This window comes from Ochotona curzoniae, unplaced genomic scaffold (genome assembly GCF_017591425.1).
Source record: "Ochotona curzoniae isolate NIBS_2020 unplaced genomic scaffold, NIBS_Ocur_1.0 scaffold_3208, whole genome shotgun sequence".
NCBI classification, from domain to species: Eukaryota; Metazoa; Chordata; class Mammalia; order Lagomorpha; family Ochotonidae; genus Ochotona; species Ochotona curzoniae.
Window position 1 is genome coordinate 2276326 of NW_024467106.1, and position 24120 is coordinate 2300445.

At 62.8% G+C, this 24120-nt stretch overlaps 1 protein-coding gene across 2 annotated transcripts in view; it reads left to right on the forward strand.

The window, feature by feature from the left end:
- Window positions 1–24120, forward strand: part of AK8 (adenylate kinase 8) — a 124098-nt gene that overhangs the window by 6172 nt on the left and 93806 nt on the right. Inside the window, exons 3-4 of one of the 2 annotated variants that reach the window (XM_040963758.1) lie at window positions 4126–4175; window positions 6580–6693. In XM_040963758.1, coding sequence (XP_040819692.1) covers window positions 4126–4175; window positions 6580–6693 — 164 coding nt within the window. The remainder of the gene's footprint in view (window positions 1–4125; window positions 4176–6579; window positions 6694–24120) is intronic. The other variant, XM_040963759.1, reaches the window with a different exon arrangement.

Sequence of the window (24120 nt, forward strand, 5' to 3'; positions counted from 1 at the left end):
CAGGCCTGGCCCCTATTCTGGTTTGCCAGTATGTGCAGCAGACTAGTCCAGTCTGTCCCACATCCCATTCGGCTCTTGTACATGTCAATGGGTATTAAAGCTTAGTTCCATCTAACCAGCTCCACTATCCAGCCCCCATGGATGTTATTGGGTGCCTCTTTGTCTAGCCACCCCAGCCCCTATCCTGGTTTTCGTGCCCTCTAGTGGGAGTGGTAACTCAAGAGGGAGGAGCCCACTATTTCCCTCCCATGCCTCTCCCACTCCCGGGTTATGCACTCTCCAGGTGGTTCTGCAGTTTAACTTGACAGAATTAGTCCCTAGTGCCAGCTTCTGCCAGCTGATGCTACAACTAAGCCCAAACAACCCTCACCTACCCTAATTTTGGTTTGCACCAGTAGGAACAATCAGCCCAGCCTGGCTTTTCCCTGATCTAGTCCACATGAGGCCCACAGGTGTTGTAGCCCTGCCTAGTCTGGTCTGCCCCCATCCCAGCTCACACTCTCCAGTGGGAGTAGCCATCCATCAGGGGAGCACCCCCATATTTCTTCTGCTGGCTCCACCCCCTCCCTTCCTGGTTCTCACGCGTGCTGGTTGGGCACTGTGGTCACATCCAGTATAGGTCACCTCACCTTGGCATTCTGTAATGTGCACTGGTGTTTTGTCGCGACTGAACCCAGCTTGACCCTCACTCTGTTCTGGTACTCGGATTCGCCAGTGGATGACGTGAACTGATTCAGCATGGTCTGCCCCTGACCCATGTCAAATGTATGCCAGTGGGAAACTTTCCATGGCCTATTCTGGGCTGTTTTCTTTCATGCCTCTTGCTCTTATCTGCAGGGTCTATGTCCTGCCAGAGGAGTTGCCCAGGTTCCTCTATCAGAACCACTTCCAGTGCCAGATTTTGCGCATACCAGGGGGTCTATGAGCCAGCCCTACTCAGTTCACCTCCTGCCTAGCAGGAACAGTGGGTTTTCTTGACTGGCCTTCAACCCAATCTGGTTCTTACTGTTGGATGTTTCAGCCCAGCCACAGCTTGTCCATACCCACATACAGCTCACACATGACTCAGTAGACACTGAGACCTAGCCTAGTCCGTCCCACATCTACCCTGGTCCTCCAGGAAACCAGATGGTGTTGGAGACTAGCCTGGCTTGGTGTGTCCAGTCCCAGTCCACACTTGTGCTAAGTGAGACTACAACCGTATCCTGATCAGAACGCAGCCCCCATTCCAGCCCTGTGCTCCTTGTGGGAACCTCAACCCAGCTAGGGTGTCCCCTTTACTCCCCACTTGGGCCTGTTCCCAGCCATAGATCACATGCATGCCAGTGGTTGCTCTGACTTAGCTTGGCACAGCCCCTCACCCATCCCGACCCCTGCCTTAGACACTGTGGCTTAGCATCCCTGACTCATGCAGACGAGTAGATGCAAGAGCCAGCTCAGCATGACCTGTGCTCTATCCTGATTTCTGTTCTTGCTTGTGGGCTAAGGTTTGCTCAGTCCTGCCCACTCCACCACGTTCCATTACCAATCCACACAGTTGCCAGCCATTGGAGCTACTTTGCCCAGCTTGTCTGACCCCCAGGTCTGGACCATGTGTTCATCAGTGCGAGCTATGACCTGCCAGGGGAGTTTCCCAAGTTCCTCCACTTGACCCACTCCCGGACCCAGTTCTCATACATGCCATTGGGTTTTAGGCCAGTGTCTAGCATACTCTGGCCTTCCAATTGGCCTTGTATGAGCTGGTGAACGTTGCAGCCCGGCCCACCCCACACCCTATTCAGGATGCACATTTTGGTGCTGCTGCCTTGACCAGTCCAGACTGTTGTGGGTTCCTTTACCTGTGAGTGATGGCAGGCTCCTTGGTCACACCTAGTTTAGTTCATCACCCCTTCAACTCTTGAGCTAATCAGTACGGCTAGTATTTCCATGAGGTTTGGCCCACACATCCCCCACAAAATCTACCCCCCAGATATGGTTCTCTCATGTGCTACTTAATGTCATGGCCCTGTCTAATATGACCCGTTTCCTGATCCATCATCATGTCAGGTAACAGGATATGGTCCTGATAGACAAGCCTTGAGTCTTAGCCTTGCCTGGACTGGTTTTCGGTAGTCATCATTGTTCAGTGATTGCAAGTACTACACAGGATTTAAAGGAGTTTGGTATATCTGTCTTATCCATAAAGATCATCTGGTCCCTCTCCTCCAACCTACTAGGTCTCATTACCCTCCCTTACCTTCAAAGGAAAAGTCACTCTGTCACTGGGAGTCTTTAGGATTGACTGACATCCCAGAAGTACAGTGGGCTTGACATGGAGATGCCTGAGCAGCAGTTTAGAGCCCCCAAATCCCAGAACTGGCCACCAGGTGGCCAGCAGGTGGAGCCTGTAGCCGAATGGCGTACTGGCCGCCCAGGGACAGGTCACCACATGGATGTGGTGGCTGGAAACAGGGCTCCGAGTATGGAGACAATCCTGGCCTGGCACCCACCAGCAGTCAACAGGCTGCTGGAAGTTTAAATCCCCAGGTCCCAAGTTTGTCCCCTCCCCAGTCCCATCCCCTGTGCCATGATGGCAGTGGGTGAGGCCCAGTCTCCCCTCATCTTCTCACCTAAGTGCCCCCAACGCCACCTGGTTTCCAGATTCATTGTGTGTAAGTCACACTGCCTGTCTGTGGTGGCCTTTGCCACTCAAGGGGAGGCCCTGGCAGGCCTCGCTCTCGATTCCAGATCTGTGCTGAATTCCTGCCCCAGTTCCACTTGGAAGCTGCAAGATGCCATCTGCACTTCTGTGACGGTCAGGGCCGGAGCTGGCCACCACTGGGGTGAACATCTCCAAGGGGTGGAGGGCGGGATTGGGCTGAGTGCTGGCAAGGACATTCCTGAGACTGTGGAATGACAGATCAAAGGGAGGGGACCCAGGCCTTACCAGCAAGACCAAGCCCCAGAGAGCCATGACACATCCGGGTCTCGGGTGGAAGTCCTGCGGGCACACAGAGATCTTTGGCCAAAAGAATACTGGGAGCCATGTCCGCTGTAACGGCCTGGGCAGGAAGTGCTCCATCCCAAGCCTGACTTTGAGGGAAAAGTGACCTCAGTCTTACCCTGGCAGGAACCCAGGCTGCCACCTTGCCTAGCGTGTGTCTGTCTTGCTGCCCTGGGTTGGCATCTCCACCCACAGGAAGGGCTGTGCACAGAGACGTGGTCTACAGCGGGGGGCCTTCAGGAGCACCTCGTCAGGGACCCGGAAGAACCAGAGAAGCAGCAGAAAGCCACGCTGCCTGCGTCCCGGCCTTCAGCTCCATCCCCTCACCCGGAGGGTGCTGCCCTCCAGACAAGAGGCCACACCCCTCGTTCTTCCCTCTCAGGGTCCTGGCAGGAATGAAGGGGAACTGTGGAGGCTCCAGGGAGGGGGAGGGAGTGTGTGCTCGTTGGCGCCTCTGCTCAGGACTGTGGGCAGGACGGGAGAGTGACGGGTTGGGATGGGATTCCTGGGGGTCCACCAGACGCCTCGTTTGGATTGCTAAGCCCTCCCCGATAGTCTGGCAGCTGCTATAGGAATTTTGCAGGGTCCAGAACATTCCAGAACTGGGACCCTAACTTGGAAACAAACGGCCAGGTTGTGCTTTCTGTTTTCTTTTCCATTAACACAGAAATGCCATGTTTGAATACAGAGACCGCTGTCTTGGGTTTTATAAATCTGGCCCACGCACCACAGGCTTTTCCCCATTCTTTGCTCTATAAAGTGATGAGGAATACAATTTGCTCAGTAATAATAATAGTAATAAAGCATAAGTAGAAGAAGAGCTTTGAAGGCCGATTTCCATAAAATACAGCTTTATTTGAGAGAGTCCCCGAGACAGAGTTCCCTGTTCAGAATGCTTTATGATGTCTGAAGCCCCACCCGTCCTCACTATTTATTAGTTTGGCAAACGAGTTGCCGTGTCTGTGTCCCCCGCCGAAGGAGAAAAACAAACCATCTCGGTGATTCCTCACCTCTCTGAACACGGGAAATCGTGCCTGAGCCCGGAGTTACAAACGGCCGTGCCACCGGCGGAAATGAAGTCGGGGAGGCGGGAGGCTGCTCCGTCATGCCAAGCGGTGACATCGAGTCTCTCTCTTCCACAGTGCCCAAGATTGTGATATTAGGCCCGCCCGCCTCGGGGAAGACCACCATCGTAAGTGTACCAGGCTAAGCACCGCGGGAACTGGAGGGCTGGGATGACAGGGACCCTGGAGCACCTCCTCTTCCTCACCGCCTCCTCTTGTCACCTTCTCGTTACACAAGACATCGTGGAAAACTCTAGAAAGTACAAAAGTAAAGCAACACGCACGACTCCCCAGCCCCGCTGAGACAAAGGTCGCTTAAAGCTTTTGGACTAGACTTGCTGGAGTTGTTGCGAGCCCTGCCTGTACCCTGTCCCTCCCTCACCCGTAAGGTCTGTGCAGTGTCTGAGGGGCGGTCCTTGTCCAGGGACTTGGGGTACGGAGCTTTAGTGGTTCCTTAACGTTTTTGGTAGGAACCATCCCAGCCAGCACCGGGGCTGTTCATGTGCCTGGCCCCCGGGATGCGCACACGTGTGTCAGTCACTGCATCTGCTCTGTTGCTCCTCTGTCGACATGAAAGGCGGAGCAGATGGGCCGCTGGCCCTCCTGACCTCACCCAGCCCCAAGGAGGCCGCTGTCGGGGGGCTGGTGTCACCCCTTAACCATGGCTTCAGGGTCTTGGGGGCATTAAGGGCCAGAGTCATGTTCGAATGTCTAACACCTACGACGGAACTTTCTAGTGAGCATCAGTGTGGCCCTTCCCTGACGAGGAACTCACTGTCACTGACCACTGCCTTTGCTGCCAACAGGCGGGGAGGTGCCTGACCTTCGGGCCGGGTGGCCTGCACCTGTTGTATTTTGAAAGCAGCCACTCAGCTTGCTGGCCGTCCCTCCCTCTGTCCTGTCCTCCTGTCCGTCTGCCTTATCTGTCTTTTTTTTTTTTTTGATTGGTCAGTGCCAGGCTGGTGGCTTGCACTCCAAACCCTCCCTCTGGGCTTCCCAGACCTGCCAATTAGTTGCATCTTTGGAGGTTCCTGGGCTTCCCTAGGGTGGGCCTTGTCACAGTCTCCCTTCACAGGCTCCCTGCCCCAGTGAGCCACGAGCCCCTCCCCCTGCAGTTCTAAGGGCTGTCATTGGCCAGCTGAGTGTTGGGTTGTTGTTGGGGACTGGGACGGCACAGTCTAGAGACGCTGCCTTGGGACAGACAGTGGACTTGTTCACTGGACTGTGTGTGTGCAGGAAGCATCTAGTGGCACAGCATTCGTTCTGGGTGGGGTTTGGCCCTCTAGGCCCATCACTCCCAGTTACAGCCGCTCTCTGAGTGCCGGAGGGCCTGGCTGGTGAAGCAGGTTCAGGGAGCAGAGGCTCTCTTTAAAGTCCCAGGGTAGCCGAGGCAGCGCGGGTGTGCCCGTTGAGAAGGTCAGGCCCTGGCCGCTGCACGCCTTGGGATGAGGTCAGTCCCTTCACCCCAGAGCCCCCAGAGTCACCTGGCCCACAGTGTGACAGACAGTGACAAGGGTGCGGTCGATGATGCTTCCCAGCAGGAGGGACCAAGAGAGCTGAGGTTCTCACCAGTCGGCCAGGGGGCAGGAAAGCCTTTGGACTCGTCCCGTTGCTGACCTGGTCATGACATGGCTTTGCTCTCACGGCTTATCTTAGTATGTTGCTTATCCTTCAAGTCATTCCTCCCTGAAAGACTACAGTCTGCAATGGCCAGAGCTGAGCCGATCCGAAGCCAGGAGCCAGGAGCTTCTTCCAGGTCTCCCACATGGGTGTAGGGTCCTAAGGCTTTGGGCTGTCCTCTACTGCTTTCCCAGGCCACAGAGAGGGAGGTGGATAGAAAGTGGAGCAGCTGGGACATGAACTGGTACCCACATGGGAATCCAGAGCTTGCAAGGTGAGGATTTAGCCAATGGAGCAATTGGGCCAGGCCCCCACGTCCTCTGTTGTAAAACAGCCTGGAGCCTGCACACTTACAGAGGGGGCACAAGTTTGGTCTACTGGCCAAGGTGCCATTAGCGTCACCCACTGTCCCACTTGAGCGTCTCCCGATCTGGGCTTGTTGCTGCCGTGCGCCGCATTGGATGGCAGGTGGCTGAGGGAGTTGGGTTCCTGCCACGCATGCATGTGGGTTAAGTCCCAGGTCCTGACTTGCCCTTGGCCTAGGCCTGGCTGGAACTGGCCGTCTGGGGTGAAGCAGCACATTGGAGCTCTCTGCCTCTGTCCATCTGCCTGTCTCTCTCTGCCTCGCTGTCTCTCAAGTGAATACACAGATTAAAAACAAAAATCTAAAAAGTCCCCCCGTGTTCCACATAGCCTCAGGCCTCCTCGCCCTCGTGGGGCCCTCTGGCTCCGGGCGGAGTGTGTGGAGGTGGAGCAGCCACGGTGTATGCGTGGGATTCCCAGGCGGGGGCTGCCTCCATGGTTGGTCCTCCTTGTGGGCCCTGCTGCCCTAGCCACCTTTCCTGGGAGGATGAGGCGTTGGAAGGTTTCCGTCCCCTAAGCTTTCTTCCCCTGCCTGCCTGTCTTCTCCAGGCCATGTGGCTCTGCAAACATCTGAACTGCAACCTGCTCAATGTGGAGAACTTGATGGGAAGAGAACTTTCCCAGTTGGCCTCAGAAGCCAGAAAGTACTACCGCAGATTCCGGGTAAGACTGGCCCCCTGGGGACAGGGCTGGGGACAGAGTGGCCCAGCTGCTGGACTGCCAGGTTCCCTTTGCCCATTCTCCTCTCCACCCCACCACTCACCTGTCTACTTCCCGCTTTCCACTGGACTAAACCAAAAAGAGGGCTGGGGAAGCAGGAAGTACTTGCAGCCCATGCTGGCAAGAACGGGACTGTTGGGTCCCAAGGTGGGGTTTTCCTTGACAGAATGAGAAGCGGGTGGGGAATGGGGCTGGGGTGGTACGCGTCCCATAGAGGACAGGCTGGCGCCCACCAGCCAGCCGTCTCCAGGGCAGAAGTCTCTGTGTGGTACTCCTTGGCGGAGTGAGTGGTGGTACTCTGTGTGGTACTCCTTGGCGGGGTGAGTACTTCCACCCATGGCTTAGTACCCGCTCCTTCCCTCTCACATCAGGGCGTGGCGATGGTCATCCCAAAGAGGACTGGGTTTGCTATTTCTAAAATGCCACCAGCTCCGCACCTGTTTGAGGAAACACAGGGCTTGGTCATCTTGCTTCTGTCCATCAGAAGTGCAAAATCGTTCCCCAGAGTTCTCCTCGGGGCATGAGCCCAGTGCCCTCTCATGCATTCTTCCTGTGACCCAGGAGTCGTGTCCACTGTGAGGCGGACAGCCCAGGACAGTCAGAATGTCATGTTTGGGGAGCAATCAGTGCGTGCCCACCCACCACCCTGATCTCAGAACTTCTCTGCCTGTAGCCAGAGACCCAGTTTAGGCCTCCGGATATGCTGGGCACGGCCACCTTTGGGTCGCTCGGCCCTTCCCTCACTGGAAACCCCAAAAGGGGAACTGGCGATTCCTGACAGCTGGATGGAGGAAGTGCCAGCTCCCAGGCCTGGCAGCCGGGAAGTGGACTGCTGCCTCAGGGTGCATGGGCGCTGGCCTGCCGTCCCTCTGCAGCTTCCTTCTCCCCCTCCTTTCCCCTCCATTCATGTAGACCAGCCTCTGGGTCCCTCTCAGGAAGGGGTCAGGTGGCCCAGCTCCAGGCAGGGGAGTGTGTGGCAAGGGCTCACTCAGAGGAGACTTGGAGCAGGGTTGTGGCTGGGAGGGCCCCCAGTAGGGAGGGCAGTTCTCAGAGATGAGGGTGTGGCTTAGGCGTACCCCAGTCCCAGGTTTTCTCATAGAACAGTAGGTCCGTACCATTTTGAGTGACAGCTTCGAGCCGGGGTGGGGGTGGATGTCTTCAGCTTTGGGGGCAGGAAAACCACTTGAGGGAGACAGTGGTTCCCAGCGTAGGGGAAGAAGGCCCGTTTATCTGCTAAAGACACTTTCATTCAGTTCCTAAAACTCAGCAGGGAGAGGGAAGTTGAAGGCCACGCCTCCTGCGTTCCTTGCACTGATTAGCAATATGTTTCAGGCTGCCAGGAAGTGCTTGTTGGGTGGAAGGGGAGGGGAGATGAAAGGCAAGGACGCTGGGCCTGATCAGGAAGAGCCACGTGGTGGGAGTGGTGGGGCAGGGGCAGGGAGGGGCTGGAGCGGGCGTGTCCTGGGCTCAGCCCGTGGTGTGTGCCACCTTGTCCACGGAAGGCAACCCTCTGGGCAGCCAATCATGACATGCCATCCTTCAGTTGTCTGCCTGTCTGGAGTCTTCACAGCTGTTTATACAGGTAGCGAGAATGCTTCCAAATGCCCCCAAATTTCTCCTGCTAATCTTGGCTCTGCTCCATTGCAGGGAGTAACCCTGCATGCTGGTGATAACCAAGATGGTTGCCACCTCGGACCTTCCCACAGGGTTTCTGAAAGCCCTATGCTGTATTTGTCCGTGTTCTTGTTGCCTAGCTGGGTAGATTATAGAGGGATGTGGTCCAAGGCAGAGGGCTTGGTCTGGCTATGGCCTTCTTGCCAGGATGGGCCAGGTGGTGCCAGAAGCCTGGACGTCCATCCAAGTGTCTCACATGGGGGCAGGGACCCCAGTACTTGGGTCATCTTCTGTCTCCTTCCCACACACATTAATAGAGAACTAGGTTATAAATGGAGCAGGTAGGACTCAGGCCAGTACTCGTATGGGACGCTGGCACAGCAGCACCTGGTGGCCTCGCCCAGCCTGTCCAGGGAGCTTCCTGGGCTCCACATGGTGGTCTTGCCAAGCCCGTCCTGTCTCCCTTGTTTGATTAAAGTTCTGCTCTCTCAGTGCTTCCCGGTGAAGATTAAGTTCAACACGTGGGCCTTGGAAACACACTGGGGCCACATCTAAACCACGGACCCTGCTGTGGGCCAAGCACTGTTCAGTGCTGTGCACAGACCAGGCACAAATGCCTTCTGCTCGCCAGAGAGACTGACAGTAGCCAAAGGCGAGCAGGGCAAGGTGCCTTTCCCGATTGGTGATGGGTTCTCGTAGATGGATTCTGAGTGTGCTCCTGGACGCCAGTCCTAGGCCAGAGCCCTCCTGCTGCCTCACCAGGAAGCTTCCCTGCTGAGTCTGCACACACAGGCATGGTGATCCGCTCCCCGGCCTCGGCTTGCATGGCTGCTCTTCATTTGTTCCTGTATTTTTAAAAAGTTATTCATTTATTTGAAAGACAGATTCACAGAGAGAGTCTGCTTCCATCCTCTGGTTAGTAGTCCCAGATGGCTGCAGCGGTCAGAGCTTAGCCAACCCGAAGCCAGAAGCCCAGGACTTCCACATTTCCCACATGGGGTAGGGGTCCAAGCACTTGGGCCTTCCTCTGCTGCTTTCCCAGGCACATTAGCAGGGAGCTAGATGGGAAGTGGAGCCCCTGGGACTCAAACCAGTGCCCATGTGGGAAGCCATCGTCATAGGCCCTGGCCTGAGCTGCTAAACCAGAGTGCCTGGGAAGGATTCCTTTCTATAACACACGCACCATCACACGTTGAGAGCCCAGCCATGAGCCTGCCAGTACCTGACCAAGGGTTAAAAGTCTGCTGGAGGCTACAGCCCCGCAGCGGCCCACGCAGCCTCTCCGCTGCAGTGTTGTCCCCTTAGCCTTGCTTCACATTCACCCGGCTCTGTGCCAGTGGCCCCTGTTCTTGCCCCCGCCTCTTGCTGGGCAGCTCCAGCCCAGGTTTGTTTAGATGTTGACCCCACAGCTCTTCCTGGGGGGAGTCGGGGACCAAAGGACCTGGAGAAGGCCAGCCAAGGGCAAGTTACAAGACTTGCCATCGTCACTCCAGACACTGTGGAAGGGACATGGCTTCCCATGGTACTGTGCCTGCCTGTCCTGCATGCCGCGGAGGCTGCAGCACCACCTCCATGAGCCGCTCCGCACGTGCTCAGGGCCACCTCTGCTCTCTGTTCCTCTTCCCTGCATTAACGCAATTCACGTCTTTTGATTTTCTCTGGCCGTGTCTCTCAGCCCACCACCTGACACATCATCATGGATTCCACCAGAGGGTTCAGGTGTGGTGGGTCCTGAGGGAGGGGGACAAGCCTGGAACTGGGGAGACCACAGTTTCAGGAGGTCCCACAGTCAGGTACTCACCCTCACAAAAACCCGAGCAACTTTACTGCTTCACTCCCCGAGTGACTGGAAACCGTGTGGTCGCCAGCACTTTGAGTCACTGGGAACAAGCTGAGATAAATGTCCCTGCCTGGGCCTACTAGCCTCATTAGCCCGAGTGTCCCAGGCCAGGAGGGTGGAGAACTTGCATTGATTTATTTACTTTTGAAAGGCAGAGAGACACAGTAAATCAAGGACATTGGTCCCCCATCCACTGGGTCACCCCCCGGCCCGCCCATGCCTGCAGCAGCCGGGGCTGACCTGTGCCCGGCCAGGAGCGCCAGCCGTGCGTCCTAGCCAGATGGTTGAGTCATGACTCACGGCCTCTCGGTGTGCACTTGAACAGGAAGCTGGAAGCAGAATTAAGCTAGGTGTCTTAGCCTCGGCTCCAAGAGCCTGCCCCCAGGCGCCCACGTTTTAGAATGCTTCTCCGGGCAGGCTGGGAGCACCCCAACACACACACCACTCACACGCCACACCTCAGTGCAAAGTCCCACTGTCTGCAGGCGAGCCAGCACGTTAGCCAGAAGCCTGTGCTTTTTGAGTGAATAAACGGGAGAGCAGGGTTCCCCCAACTTCCGCTGTGGCCTGGCGTCTACAAGAACTGTAGCTGCCCAGAGTCGCTGTTTGTTTTAACATCCAAGTAAAAGAACTAGAGCCTTCATCTGGCCTCAGTCTACCCCACAAGACCCGTGGTCCCGTCCCGCCAACCTGAGCATCTCCGGAAAGGAGCTCAGGTGCACCTGTTTCCAAGTCCAGCCGAAGTCTCCATTTCCTCTGGCCCTGCGGCCTCCAGCCAGGCTTGGGAGCTGAGCTGAGGCTGACCACAAGGCCCTCAGGCCCTTCTGTCCGCTGCCCCGTCCACCGCAGGTGCATGTGTGGAATTTCACTGGAGGCTGAGGAGGGACAGCGCAGCTGCGCTGAGGATCTGCCTCCCTGGCTTCCGGCAAAGCTCCTTGGCCTCTCCTGGCCATTCCAGGGTCTCTCTGGCTGCCACACTGTAGGGTCTGCCCTCTTCCCTCAGAGCCTCTTCTGTCCCCTCCGTCCTCTTGCCCTGGTCCCCAGAATCACCCATGTCCCTGCGGGAGACAGTCTCCCCGCATCTCCTGAGCGTCCTGCCAGCTCCAAGCAGGAGCGGCCCCAGCAGCACTGAAGTGAGACTCTTGTGTGAAAGGTTTTCCTGTCAGTTCCTACGCAGCACAAGCCCGAGTCCTGGCCCCCCTTGCCGCAGCAGGAGCCCCTCCTCACTCTGCTCCCACAAGCATGGTTTCTCAAGCTGACTTGAGAGCTCTAAGGGTCCCTGAGAGGGGGCATCTGGTGGTAACGGGCGGCAGGGCTCACGTCGTCCCGGTGGGGGGAAGTTAAGTGACAGTTTGGGATAGGAAGGGGCAGAGCCACGGTTGGACACTCAAGGCACCTCTGTGCGCTGGTCAGCAGGTTCCTCTAGGGAGGGACAGACTGGCAGCTCAGCCCGGAAGGTGCCTAAGCCCACCCTGGGAGCCAGGGAGGGAGGCGGAGCAGGTCCACAGCACAGCAGCCACTGCCCTGACGATGTCCTTCAAGAAAGGGGCCGGCCGGATGCCATCGTGCGAGGAGCCGCTACCTGGGCTGGGCCCTCCCCTGGTGTGTTGTCCCCATTGAGTCTCCTCTGAAAGTGGATCTGGGGGAGGTGGGTGCATGTCAGGAGCTCTGGCACCTGCTCCCTGCAGAGACGGTTTGGCAGGGCTGCTGGAGCGGCCGCTGAAAGCTTGGCTGCTGACTTGACACTTCAAAGCAGGCCCTGAGACAGCAAGGTGGCAGTGCGTGGCGGGGGACGCCTAGGAGGGGCTGAGCTCAAAGCCCAGGGTCTGGTCCCTGCTGCGCAGCCTGCGTGGGGCGCTGTGTCCCACTGGGGGGCCCCGCGCCTCTCAACCCGCTTTTGACGGGCTTGCAAACACCCCCGCACACTCCCGGTTCCCTGGAAGGCACCTGCAACTCCACTTGTTGGAATGCCACCTCCTGGACGGGTTCTGTCAGGGAGAGCATGTCAGCTTTGCGCTGGAAAGGGGCCTCTCCGCCTAGTGTCTGGAGGGAGTCACGGAGGACAGTAAAGGATGGTGGAATGCGGGGTGGGAGGTGAGAAGGAGAGATGGGAGAACCAGGGCTGCTTCCAGGGATTCATCCCCAAGTCCTGGGAGGCAGTGGGCAGAACGATGTTCTCTTGCCAGCCGTGTCCCCAAAGGGGCCGGGCTGTCTGATGCCGAGTAGGCTACAGCTAGTGGAGGAGTGGAGGAGTGGAGGAGTGGAGGAGTGGAGGAGTGGTGGAGTGGAGGAGTGGAGGAGTGGAGGAGTCGAGAGGGGGAGGAGTGGTGGAGTGGTGGAGTGGAGGAGTGGTGGAGTGGAGGAGTGGAGGAGTGGTGGAGTGGAGGAGTGGTGGAGTCGAGAGGGGGAGGAGTGGTGGAGTGGTGGAGTGGTGGAGTGGAGGAGTGGTGGAGTGGTGGAGTGGTGGAGTGGAGGAGTGGAGGAGTGGAGTGGAGTGGTGGAGTGGAGGAGTGGAGGAGTGGAGGAGTGGTGGAGTGGAGGAGTGGTGGAGTGGAGGGAGGGGGGGAGTGGTGGAGTGGTGGAGTGGAGTGGTGGAGTGGTGGAGTGGTGGAGTGGAGTGGTGGAGTGGAGGAGTGGAGTGCTGGAGGAGTGGTGGAGTGGAGGAGTGGAGGAGTGGAGGAGTGGTGGAGTGGAGGAGTGGAGGAGTGGAGGAGTGGAGTGCTGGAGGAGTGGTGGAGTGGAGGAGTGGAGGAGTGGTGGAGTGGTGGAGTGGAGAGGGGGAGGAGTGGAGGAGTGGTGGAGTGGAGGAGTGGAGGAGTGGAGGAGTGGAGGAGTGGTGGAGTGGAGGAGTGGTGGAGTGGAGGAGTGGTGGAGTCGAGAGGGGGAGGAGTGGTGGAGTGGAGGAGTGGAGTGGAGTGGTGGAGTGGTGGAGTGGAGGAGTGGTGGAGTGGAGGAGTGGTGGAGTGGAGGAGTGGAGTGGAGGAGTGGTGGAGTGGTGGAGTGGTGGAGTGGAGGAGTGGTGGAGTGGAGCAGTGGAGGAGTGGAGGAGTGGTGGAGTGGAGGAGTGGAGGAGTGGTGGAGTGGAGGAGTGGTGGAGTGGAGGAGTGGAGGAGTGGTGGAGTGGTGGAGTGGAGGAGTGGTGGAGTGGTGGAGTGGAGGAGTGGTGGAGTGGAGGAGTGGTGGAGTGGTGGAGTGGAGGAGTGGTGGAGTGGAGGATTGGAGGATTGGAGGAGTGGTGGAGTGGAGCAGTGGAGGAGTGGAGGGGAGGTGGAGTGGAGGAGTGGAGTGCTGGAGTGGAGGAGTGGAGGAGTGGAGGAGTGGTGGAGTGGAGGAGTGGTGGAGTGGAGGAGTGGTGGAGTGGTGGAGTGGAGGAGTGGAGGAGTGGTGGAGTGGTGGAGTGGTGGAGTGGAGGAGTGGTGGAGTGGAGGAGTGGTGGAGTGGAGGAGTGGAGGAGTGGAGGAGTGGTGGAGTGGAGGAGTGGTGGAGTGGAGGAGTGGAGGAGTGGTGGAGTGGAGGAGTGGTGGAGTGGAGGAGTGGAGGAGTGGAGGAGTGGGGTGCTGGAGGAGTGGTGGAGTGGAGGAGTGGAGGAGTGGTGGAGTGGTGGAGTGGAGAGGGGGAGGAGTGGAGGAGTGGTGGAGTGGAGGAGTGGTGGAGTGGAGGAGTGGAGGAGTGGAGGAGTGGAGGAGTGGAGGAGTGGAGGAGTGGTGGAGTGGAGGAGTGGTGGAGGAGTGGTGGAGTGGAGGAGTGGTGGAGTGGAGGAGGTGGAGTGGGAGTGGGGAGTGGAGGAGTGGTGGAGTGGAGGAGTGGTGGAGTGGAGGAGTGGAGGAGTGGAGGAGTGGTGGAGTGGAGGAGTGGAGGAGTGGTGGAGTGGAGGAGTGGTGGAGTGGAGGAGTGGTGGAGTGGAGGAGTGGAGGAGTGGAGGAGTGGAGGAGTGGAGTGGAGGAGTGGTGGAGTGGAGGAGTGGTGGAGTGGAGGAGTGGTGGAGTGGAGGAGTGGAGGAGTGGAGGAGTGGTGGAGTGGAGGAGTGGGGAGTGGAGGAGTGGGTGGAGTGGGGAGTGGAGGAGTGGAGGGAGTGGGGAGTGGAGGAGTGGTGGAGTGGAGGAGTGGGAGGGAGTGGAGGAGTGGGAGTGGGGAGTGGAGGAGTGGGGGAGTGGAGGAGTGGAGGAGTGGAGGAGTGGTGGAGTGGGAGGGAGTGGAGTGGGGAGTGGAGTGGAGGAGGGGAGGAGGGTGGAGTGGGGAGTGGAGGAGTGGAGGAGTGGTGGAGTGGAGGAGTGGAGGAGTGGAGGAGTGGAGGAGTGGGGAGTGGAGGAGTGGGAGGGAGGAGTGGAGGGTGGAGGAGTGGGGAGGGGGAGGAGTGGTGGAGTGGGAGTGGAGGAGTGGGGAGTGGGGAGTGGAGGGTGGAGGAGTGGGGAGTGGGAGGGAGTGGAGGAGTGGAGGGAGTGGAGGGAGTGGAGGGTGGAGTGGAGGGGGAGTGGAGGGGGGGAGGAGTGGGGAGGGTGGAGGGGAGTGGAGGAGTGGGGGGGAGGAGGTGGGAGGTGGAGGGAGTGGAGGGGGAGGAGTGGAGGGGGGAGGGGGAGGGAGTGGAGGAGGGGGGAGTGGGGAGGGAGGGGGGGGAGTGGGAGGGTGGAGGGAGGGGAGGGGAGGAGTGGGGGAGGGAGGGAGGAGGGGGAGTGGGGGGTGGGGAGTGGAGGAGTGGAGGGGAGGGTGGAGGGAGGAGGGGGAGGTGGGGAGGGTGGAGGGAGGTGGGAGGGAGGGTGGGGAGTGGGGAGTGGGAGGAGTGGAGGAGTGGAGGGGAGGGGGGAGTGGAGGAGTGGAGGAGGGGGAGGGGAGTGGGGGGGAGGAGGGGAGTGGAGGGGGAGGGGTGGGAGGGTGGGGGGAGGGAGGAGTGGGGAGTGGGGAGGGGGAGTGGAGGGTGGGAGGAGTGGGGGAGTGGAGGGGAGGAGGGGAGGAGGGGGAGTGGGGGAGGGGGAGTGGGGAGGGAGTGGGGAGGAGGTGGGGGAGGGGGGAGTGGAGGGGAGGGGGAGTGGAGGAGGGTGGGGGAGTGGGGGAGGGAGGGGTGGAGGTGGGGGGAGTGGGAGGGAGGGGGAGTGGGGGAGGGTGGAGTGGGGAGTGGAGGAGGGGGAGTGGAGGTGGGGAGGGAGGGGTGGAGGGGAGGGGGAGGGTGGGGAGTGGGGGAGTGGGGAGGTGGAGGGGGGAGTGGAGGGGGAGTGGGGAGTGGAGGAGTGGGTGGGGTGGAGGGGAGGAGGGTGGAGTGGGGAGTGGGGAGGGTGGGAGGGGGAGTGGGAGGGGGTGGGGAGGAGGGTGGAGGGAGGGGGGAGTGGGGGAGGGGGAGGGGGAGAGGGGAGGGGGGAGTGGAGGAGTGGAGGAGTGGAGGAGTGGGGAGGTGGGGAGTGGGGAGTGGGAGTGGAGGAGGGTGGTGGAGTGGGGGAGTGGAGGGGAGGGAGTGGGAGGGGAGTGGAGGAGTGGTGGAGGGAGGTGGAGGAGTGGGTGGAGTGGGAGGGGAGTGGAGGAGTGGTGGAGTGGAGGAGTGGAGGAGGTGGAGGGAGGTGGAGTGGGAGGAGTGGTGGAGTGGAGGAGTGGGGAGTGGAGGAGTGGGGAGTGGTGGAGTGGAGGAGTGGGGAGTGGAGGAGTGGTGGAGTGGGAGGAGTGGTGGAGTGGAGGAGTGGGGAGTGGGGAGTGGGAGTGGTGGAGTGGAGGAGTGGGGAGTGGAGGAGTGGGAGGAGTGGTGGAGTGGAGGAGTGGTGGAGTGGAGGAGTGGTGGAGTGGAGGAGTGGAGAGGGGGAGGAGTGGAGGAGTGGAGGAGTGGAGGAGTGGAGGAGTGGTGGAGTGGAGGAGTGGAGGAGTGGTGGAGTGGAGGAGTGGAGGAGTGGAGGAGTGGTGGAGTGGAGGAGTGGTGGAGTGGAGGAGTGGAGGAGTGGTGGAGTGGAGGAGTGGAGGAGTGGAGGAGGAGTGGTGGAGTGGAGGAGTGGTGGAGTGGAGGAGTGGTGGAGTGGAGGAGTGGTGGAGTGGAGGAGTGGAGGAGTGGAGGAGTGGAGTGGAGGAGGGGTGGAGTGGAGGAGTGGAGGAGTGGTGGAGTGGAGGAGTGGAGGAGTGGTGGAGTGGAGGAGTGGTGGAGTGGAGGAGTGGAGGAGTGGAGGAGTGGAGGAGTGGAGGAGTGGTGGAGTGGAGGAGTGGAGGAGTGGGAGGAGTGGTGGAGTGGAGGAGTGGAGTGGAGGAGTGGGGAGTGGAGGAGTGGTGGAGGGAGTGGTGGAGTGGAGGAGTGGAGGAGTGGAGGAGTGGTGGAGTGGAGGAGTGGAGGAGTGGAGGAGTGGTGGAGTGGAGGAGTGGAGGAGTGGTGGAGTGGAGGAGTGGAGGAGTGGAGGAGTGGTGGAGTGGAGGAGTGGAGGAGTGGAGGAGTGGAGGAGTGGTGGAGTGGAGTGGAGGAGTGGAGGAGTGGAGGAGTGGAGGAGTGGAGGGAGTGGAGGAGTGGAGGAGTGGAGGAGTGGTGGAGGAGTGGAGGAGTGGAGCCTGGAAGGGAGGCATCGTTGCGGAGAGCGAGTGGAGAGGGGAGGAGTGCGCCATGCCGCGGGGGCGCTTGAGGCGAGCTGACGAGGCTCTTGGCGTAGTGCGTCGTGGCGCTAGTAGGCGAGGCGGCGAGGAGTCTTGCCGTGGTGGCGTGCGGCGTGGAGCGATGGAGCGAGGAGGCGTTGGACGAGCGCGCGTGCAGGCGTAGGGCAAGCGGCATGCGCGTGGGGCGTGGCGGCGTGTGTAGAGGTGCGAGCGCTTGGAGCAGGTGCTGCTGGCTGCAGTAGGCTAGCGGCAGCGGTTGGAGGCGGCTGAGGCGGCTTGGCGCTTGGTGGCAGATAGGCTGGCGCAGTGTCTTCAGCGGAGTGGGAGCGAGGCTGCGAGCGGCGACGCGCGGGAGGAGTGGGGCTGGGATGAGGCGTGGACTGGTCAGCGGCGCAGGAGCGAGGCGGCGGGCGGCGTAGGAGGCGAGGCGAGAGGCGCCTGTCCGCGGGGCGCGAGAGCGGAGCAGGCGCGAGCGCGAGGTAGGCGAGCGGCGTGCGCGTAGGCGCGTAGAGGCAGCGGCGTGGCGGCGAGGCCATACGCCGGGGCGGCGTGAGTGCGAGTAGGCGTGAGCGATAGCGAGGAGGCGTGGCGCATGGAGTGGTGGCGTCGAGGAGTGGCGGAGATGGCGCGTGTGGACGGTCGGAGTGGCGGCCATGGACTGCGGAGGCGAGTGGAGATGTGGCGTAGGGGCGTGCGAGTGGAGATGGATGGCCGCGCGGCGTATGCTGCTGGTGGCGTGGCGGCCTGGAGATCGGAGGCGTCGAGACGGGGGCGGAGTGAGAGTGGAGGCGTGGTGGACGTGGTGGCGTTGGTTTGGCATGGAGCGAGTGGAGTCCACGCGGGAGCGTGGTGGCGTGTGGCGTGTGGCGTGGCGAGGTGAGTAGGCGTGGTGGAGTGCGGCGTTGTGGCGTGAGGAGTGGCGGAGTGGAGGCGTGGACGCAGGAGCGTGGTGGCGTGGAGCGAGGGAGAGTGGTGGCTGTGATGGAGAGGGCGAGTGGCGGATATGGTGCGTGAGGAGAGGTGTCGTGTGGCGAGTGGCGGCGTGCGGAGTGGCGGCAGTGGCGGAGTGTGGCGAGGTCGGAGTTAGGCAGATGGCGGCGTGGAGGCGAGTGGCGTGTCTGAGTGGCGGCTGGACGATGGTGCGTGGAGGAGTGGTTGCTTGAGAGTGAGGCCTGGCGCGAGTGATGGAGCAAGCGCGTGGCGGAGTGAGGAGTGGCGAATGGGAGATTGCGAGGCGCGATGTGGCGAGCGGCATGGAGGCGTGCGCTGGAGGCGTGAGTGGCGGGCGGAGTAGCGCGTGTCGAGGCGAGAGTGGCGTGCGGCCGAGGTAGGCGAGCGAGCGATTAGGCGAGCGGCGAGGCGGCTAGTCGGCGAGGCCGCGAGTGTCGGCGAGAGTAGCAGGCGTCGAGGAGTCTAGCGGCTCGGCTGCGAGGCGTCGGAGCCTGCTAGGCCGAGGCGCGTGAATGCTGGCGGCGAGAGCGAGCGGCGAGGAGGCGAGTCTCGAGCATGCAGGCGTCGAGGCCTGGCGAGCGCGTAGGATGCGAGGCGGCGAGGAGCGAGGCGCCGAGTGCGTCCCAGGAGGCAGTCGGCGAGCGTCGAGGCGCGAGTGGCGATGTGCGGCCGAGCTTGCCTAGTCGCAAGGCGGCTTGGCGGCTAGTTCGGCCTCGCGTTTCGCGAGGAGCGAGAAGGATGCTAGCAACATCGCGTTGGAGGCGTTCGAAGGTCGCGAGTCGTGCGGAGGCCGCGGGGTCGCAGTCGACTGTCTCGTGGGCGGCGAGGCGGCATGCGCGAGTCGCGGGGTCTGCGAGGCGGCCAGGCTCGGGGCGGCGGTAGGCGAGGAGGCGCCGGCGAGAGGCGATCTGCTAGTCTGGCTAGTCTGCGAGAGGCGAGGCGGCGAGTGATGCGAGGATGCCAAGTGCGGCAGTATGCGAGGCGCGAGATTGTCGAGGATGCTTGCTGCGAGGAGATGCGCTTAGGTGGCTAGGCGGCGAGGAGTCGATGAGTGCGTGGCGGCATGGGCCGCGTGCGTCGAGGCGACCGGCGTTGAGGCGAGGTGCTTGCGGCGTGTCGGCGTGTCGGCAGGCGAGGGCGCGGGGAGGCGAGCGCGGCGAGGCTGCAGGAGGGAGCTCGAGTAGGCTAGGTGGCTGAGGCGCGGTCGCTAGGCCGCGAGCAGGCGATTGCGGCGAGATGCGTGGTGCGATGGTGGCGGATAGCGCTGGGAGTCGAGGCGGCAGGCGGATAGAGCTAGCGGCAGGAGACCTTGTGGCGTGTCGGCGAACTTCGAGTCGCGAGTTGGCGATGCTTCTAGGCGCGTGTCTTCCTAGTGCTCGTTAGCCGAGGCCGGCGAGGCCGGCCAGGCGCGGGGCGGCGAGATGCTAGAGGCGAGGAGTCTAGGCGCTTGTAGGCGGATGCGGCCGAGCTAGCGTGGCGATGGCGGAGAGGCGTCGTGGCGCGTCCCGGGAGGCGTGGAAAGGCGAGGGTGGCGAGGCGGCTGGAGGCGAGGCGCGAGGTAGCGTGGCTGCGAGTCGGAGATGGGTGGCGTGCGGAGAGTAGGAGTCGCGCGGGCGCGAGGGTGCGTAGGTAGAGAGGGCCGAGGCGTGGAGGCGTGGCGGCGAGCTGAACGTGGCTAGTGAGATAGAGAGTGGCCGTAAGCGGCTGGCGCGTGGAGGCGTGGCGCGAGGTGCTCGACGCGCGGGGCGGCGATGCGTGGAGGCGATGTGGCGTGTACGAGGTGGCGAGGCGAGTGGCGAGCAGCGGCTATGGAGCGTGGCGGAGTGGCGGCTGCGCTTGGTGCGTTGCGGCGAGCGGCGAGTCGGCGTTGGGAGCTGCGCTGGTGCGAGGCGGCAGGCCGCAGGTGCGTGGAGGCGTGGCGCGGTGCGTATGCTGCGTGTGGCGAGGCGGAAGGTAGGCTGGCGGCGAGGCGAGAGCGGCATGGCGGCGTGCGGCTATGGATCGCGTGGCGGCGAGGAGGAGTGGAGGAGTGGTGGCGTCGCGCGGGGGCGGCGATGGAGGAGAAGGCGGCGAGGCGTGTCGCGATGGAGGCGTGGTGCGATGAGCGTGGCGGCTATAGGCGAGGCGCTAGGCGGCGAGGAGGCGTGGCGCCTAGGCGGCGAGCGCATGGGTGTCGAGTGCGTGGAGGAATGCGGCGTGTGGCGTGGCGCCGAGGCGGTAGCGCGTAGAGGCTTGGAGGCGTAGGCGGCGTGTGCGTGGCTGCGTGGCGGCGAGTGGCGTGGAGGCGTGGCGAGCTAGGAGGCGATGAGGCGAGTCGGCTCGGAGCGTGCGCGTGTCGAAGCTGGCTAGGCGGCGTGGCGCTGAGCGGCGATAGTATATGGCTGCGAGGGCCGAGGCGGCGTGGCGGCTGGATGCGTGGGCGAGGCGGTCGAGGCTTTGCGGCGAATGCGTGGCGGCAGTAGGCGAGGCTGCGAGAGGCGTCGGCGAGTAGCGGGCGCAGCGCGAGTGCGAGTGCGTCTTGAGGAGGCGCGGATGTGGCGAGGCGCGTATGGAGGCTGGCGCGTGCAGCTGGATGCGAGGAGGCGAGGAGCATGGAGCGTGAGGCAGGCTGCTAGGAGGCGTGGCGGCTGAGGAGGCGGAAGGCGGCCTAGGCGCTAGGCAGAGAGCGTGGCGTCGTGTAGCCGATCGGCGATTGAGAGTGGCCTAGCGCGAGCGGCGAGGAGGCTGAGCGGCTAGGAGGCGAGGCGGCAGGCGGCGTAGCTAGGCGCGAGGTGCGAGCGCGTGGTGTGCGAGCGCGAGGAGCTAGCGTCGTACAGGCTGGCGGCGAGGGCAGGCGCGAGGCGGCTAGAGCAGTGGCGGCTAGAGGCTGCCGTGGCGCTAGTGGCGTTCTGCGAGAGGCCGTGGAGCGAGCTTGGCGGCTTGGCGTGCGGCTAGCGGCTAGGTGGCGAGGCGGCGAGCGGCTTAGCGGCTATGTTTCGAGCGCGAGTCGGCGTGTATGCGAGGCGGCGAGTCGCCAGGCGGCGGGGCTTAGAGTGCTAGGCGGCGATGTCTGCGGAGGCGGAGTGCGGCCGTGAGGCAGCGTCGAGTAGCGAGGCGCTAGGCGGCCGGCGCGAGGCGCTATGCTGCGAGGCTGCAGGCGGCGAGGCGCGGGTGCTGCTAGGTCGCCTGGCGAGGGTGCGTCGACGCTTCCATGCGCGGTTTCGGCGAGGGCGGTCTGGTCGGCAGGCGGCGATGGCTCTAGGCGGCAGGAGCGTGCTTCTAGGCGGCAGCGCGAGGAGCCGAGGCGTCGATGAGGCGAGGAGCGAGAGAAGCGGCGAGGAGCAGGCGGCGACAGGCGAGGCGGCGAGGGTCGTGGCGGCCGAGGCTGCTAGAGCGAGCGGCGATGAGCGGGGGCGGCGAGGAGGCCAGGCGCGGTGGCTTCACGGCCAGGCGCGGGGGCGGCTAGTTTCGTCTAGCGGCAGTCGGCGAGAGCGGCGTGTCGTGCGATGCGGAGAGGAGGCTAAGGCGCTAGCGGCGAGCGGCGAGAGGCGAGTCGGGCGATGGTGGCGAGGAAGGCGGGAGGCGATCGGCGGGAGGCTAGGCGGCAGTCGCGAGGAGGCGTCGAGCGGCAGGCGGCTAGTCGCGAGGAGGCGAGGCGGCGAGTCTGCGAGGCGTCGAGTCTGCTAGGAGGCGAGCGGCAGGCGCTGGCGCTAGGCTGCGAGGAGTCGAGGCGGCGATTCTGCTAGTCGTCTAGGCTGGAGGCGTCGGGCGTGGAGGCTCGTGGCGCGTAGTAGTCGAGCATCGAGGAGTTCGAGGCGGCGTAGGGCGTCCATCTCCGTTGGCGGCGGATTCGAGGATGCGATTCGGCGTAGGCTCTAGGAGGCTAGCGGCGAGTCTGCATATTCTATTCGTCTATGCTGCATTCTGCGACGCATGGGCTTCTAGTAGACAGAGGCGATGGAGCGATGCGAGAGAGTTCGAGTCTGCGAGCTGGAGGCGTTGGCGCGAGGTGCTAATTCTGCGATGCGTCTAGGAGCGAGGAGGGAGGAGTCCCATGCTTCGGTGGAGTCTACGCTCGGGGCTGCGAAGGAGGCGAGATTCGATAGGAGGCGATTCGAGAGGCGATTCGACGATCGAGGGCAGGCTCGAGGAGGCGAGGCGTCGGCTTCTATGAGTCTGAGAGGCAGGCGCTTCGGCAGGCTGCGATGAAGGGTATGCTGCAGGTCGGTCGAGAGCGAGCGGCGATATGCGAGGAGGCGAGGCATGCGAGTTCGGGCGAGGAGGCGAGAGGCGAGGCGGCTGTCTCGAGGCTCGTAGGCGCTAGGTAGCGAGCTGCGAGGAGGCCGAGGCGGCGAGAGGCGTTCGAGCGGGTCGCTAGTGAGCGATGCGGCAGCGAGGCGGCGAGGATGGCTATGGAGGCGATGAGGCGATCCGGCGAGTGCGAGTCGGCGAGAGGCTAGATCGAGCGGCGAGGCGGCGAAGGATGCGAGGAGCGAGGAGCTTGAGGCGAGGCGGCGTGCGGCGAGAGCGAGGATGGCGAGGCGGCGTGTGGAGACGCCGCGGGGCGGCGAGCTGCCGATGGCGCGAGCGCGGGCTTCGAGGCGCGTAAAGGGCTATGAGTCGGAGGCCTTGGCTGCGATGCGGAGAGCGCGATGATAGGCGCGAGGAGGCGAGGCGGCGAGCGCTAGGAGGCGAAGAGCAAGGCGTCCAGGAGGCGTGGATCCGAGTCGAGTAGGCGGCGAGCGGCGTGTCGAGCGGCTATGGTGGGCAGCGCGATAGGCGAGAGTCGAGGCGAGATGCGATGCGGCTGTGGCGAGGCGGGGTGCGCGAGTCGAGAGTCGTGCTAGGAGCGAGGCGGCGAGAGCGAGGTCTGCTAGGCGTCAGCTGGGGCGGCGAGCGGCGAGTCGGCGAGAGGCGATGAGGCGAGATGATTCGAGTCGGCGAAGGCGAGCGGCGAGAGTCGAGAGTCGAGTAGGAGAGGCCTTCGAGGCGTCGAGGAGCGAGGCGTTCGAGGCGGCAGAGGCGAGCGGCGAGGCAGTGATTTCGTGTGCGTCGAGTCGGCGAGTCGCTAGTAGCATAGCGGCTAGGCGCGAGTCGAGGCGCGAGCGCGTGCGGCGTGGCGCGAGGAGGCGTGCGGCGTGAGCGAGGCGGCTAGGCTGCGATGAGCGAGCGGCTAGCGCGAGGCGAGCGTCGAGGCGTCGAGAGGCGAGGCGGCTAGGAGTCGAGGCGCAGTCTGCTAGGAGGTCGGGGCGGCTAGCGATGATGCGAGCGTCGTGGAGGCGATGCGGCAGGCGGCTAGGAGTCGATGCGGCGAGCTGAGGAGGCGAGATTCGAGCTGCGTTGCGAGAGCGAGGCCGAGCTGCGAGAGCTAGTCGGCCGAGTCGCTAGGCGAGTGCGAGGCGGCGAGTCGTGCGAGGCGTCGAGTAGTCGATGCAGGCGTAGTGCGGATATTCCGGCAGAGGCGTTCGGCGACGTCGACGCTCGGGCGGCTAGTTGGAGTGGAGGCTAGCGCGTAGCGGCATGGTGGCAGTCGCGAGGCGGCGGTCGGCGAGGCTCGAGTAGCTATGAGGCGAGGCGGCCAGCGCGGGGGCGTCGAGATGCGAGTGAAGCGAGCTGCTGCTAGCGGTGATGGAGCGTGCGGCGTGGCGGCTATGGCTGCGAGGCGAGCGGCGAGCTGCGTGGCGCGTCGCCGGGCGGCGAGGTGGCGAGAGGCTGAGTCGTGCGATTAGGCGAGGCGGCGAGGCAAGGCAGGCGGCGGATTGGAGGCGAGGCGGCGAGGAGGCAGCGGCGTGTCGGCCAGCTCGCTTTCGGCAGTGGCGTTGAGCAGGGCGTTTCGGCGATAGGAGCGAGGATGGCCGAGAGGCCTGTCCCGGCGAGGTGTAGACCGGCGAGGCGGCGGAGGCGGCGATATCCACGGGGGCGCGTGTACGCTAGGCGGCTATGTTGACGAGTGGCGTGTTGGCCTGGCGGCGTGCGAGGGGCTTTTCGAGCGTGGACGATGGAGCGTGAGGGCGAGGAGGCGTGGCGTGGTGGCGGAGTGCGAGGTGCGAGGCGGCAGTGAGGCGAGCGAGTGCGAGTGAGGAGTGCTGCTGGCGGAGAGTGAGAGCTGCGAGGAGCGAGGTGCTGGTGGCGGGACGGGCGGCGAGCGTAGTGTGGCGTGGCGTATGGGTGGCACCGCGTGCCGCGGTGGCGCAGCGCGTAGGCGCGTGCGCGTGGTGGCGTGGCGGCGTGGGGCGTGGCTGCGAGAGGCGAGTGGCGAGCTGCAGCGGCGTTGAGCGAGGAGGCGTGGCGGGAGGTTGACGAGGAGCGTCGCGAGCAGGCGGAGTGGAGGCGGACCGAGGCGCAGGCGGCGTGGAGGCGAGGCGGCTTGTCGCTGAGCGTGCGGCGTAGGTAGCGTGGCGCGAGGAGGCGTGGCGGCGTGGCTGCGTAGGAGGCGA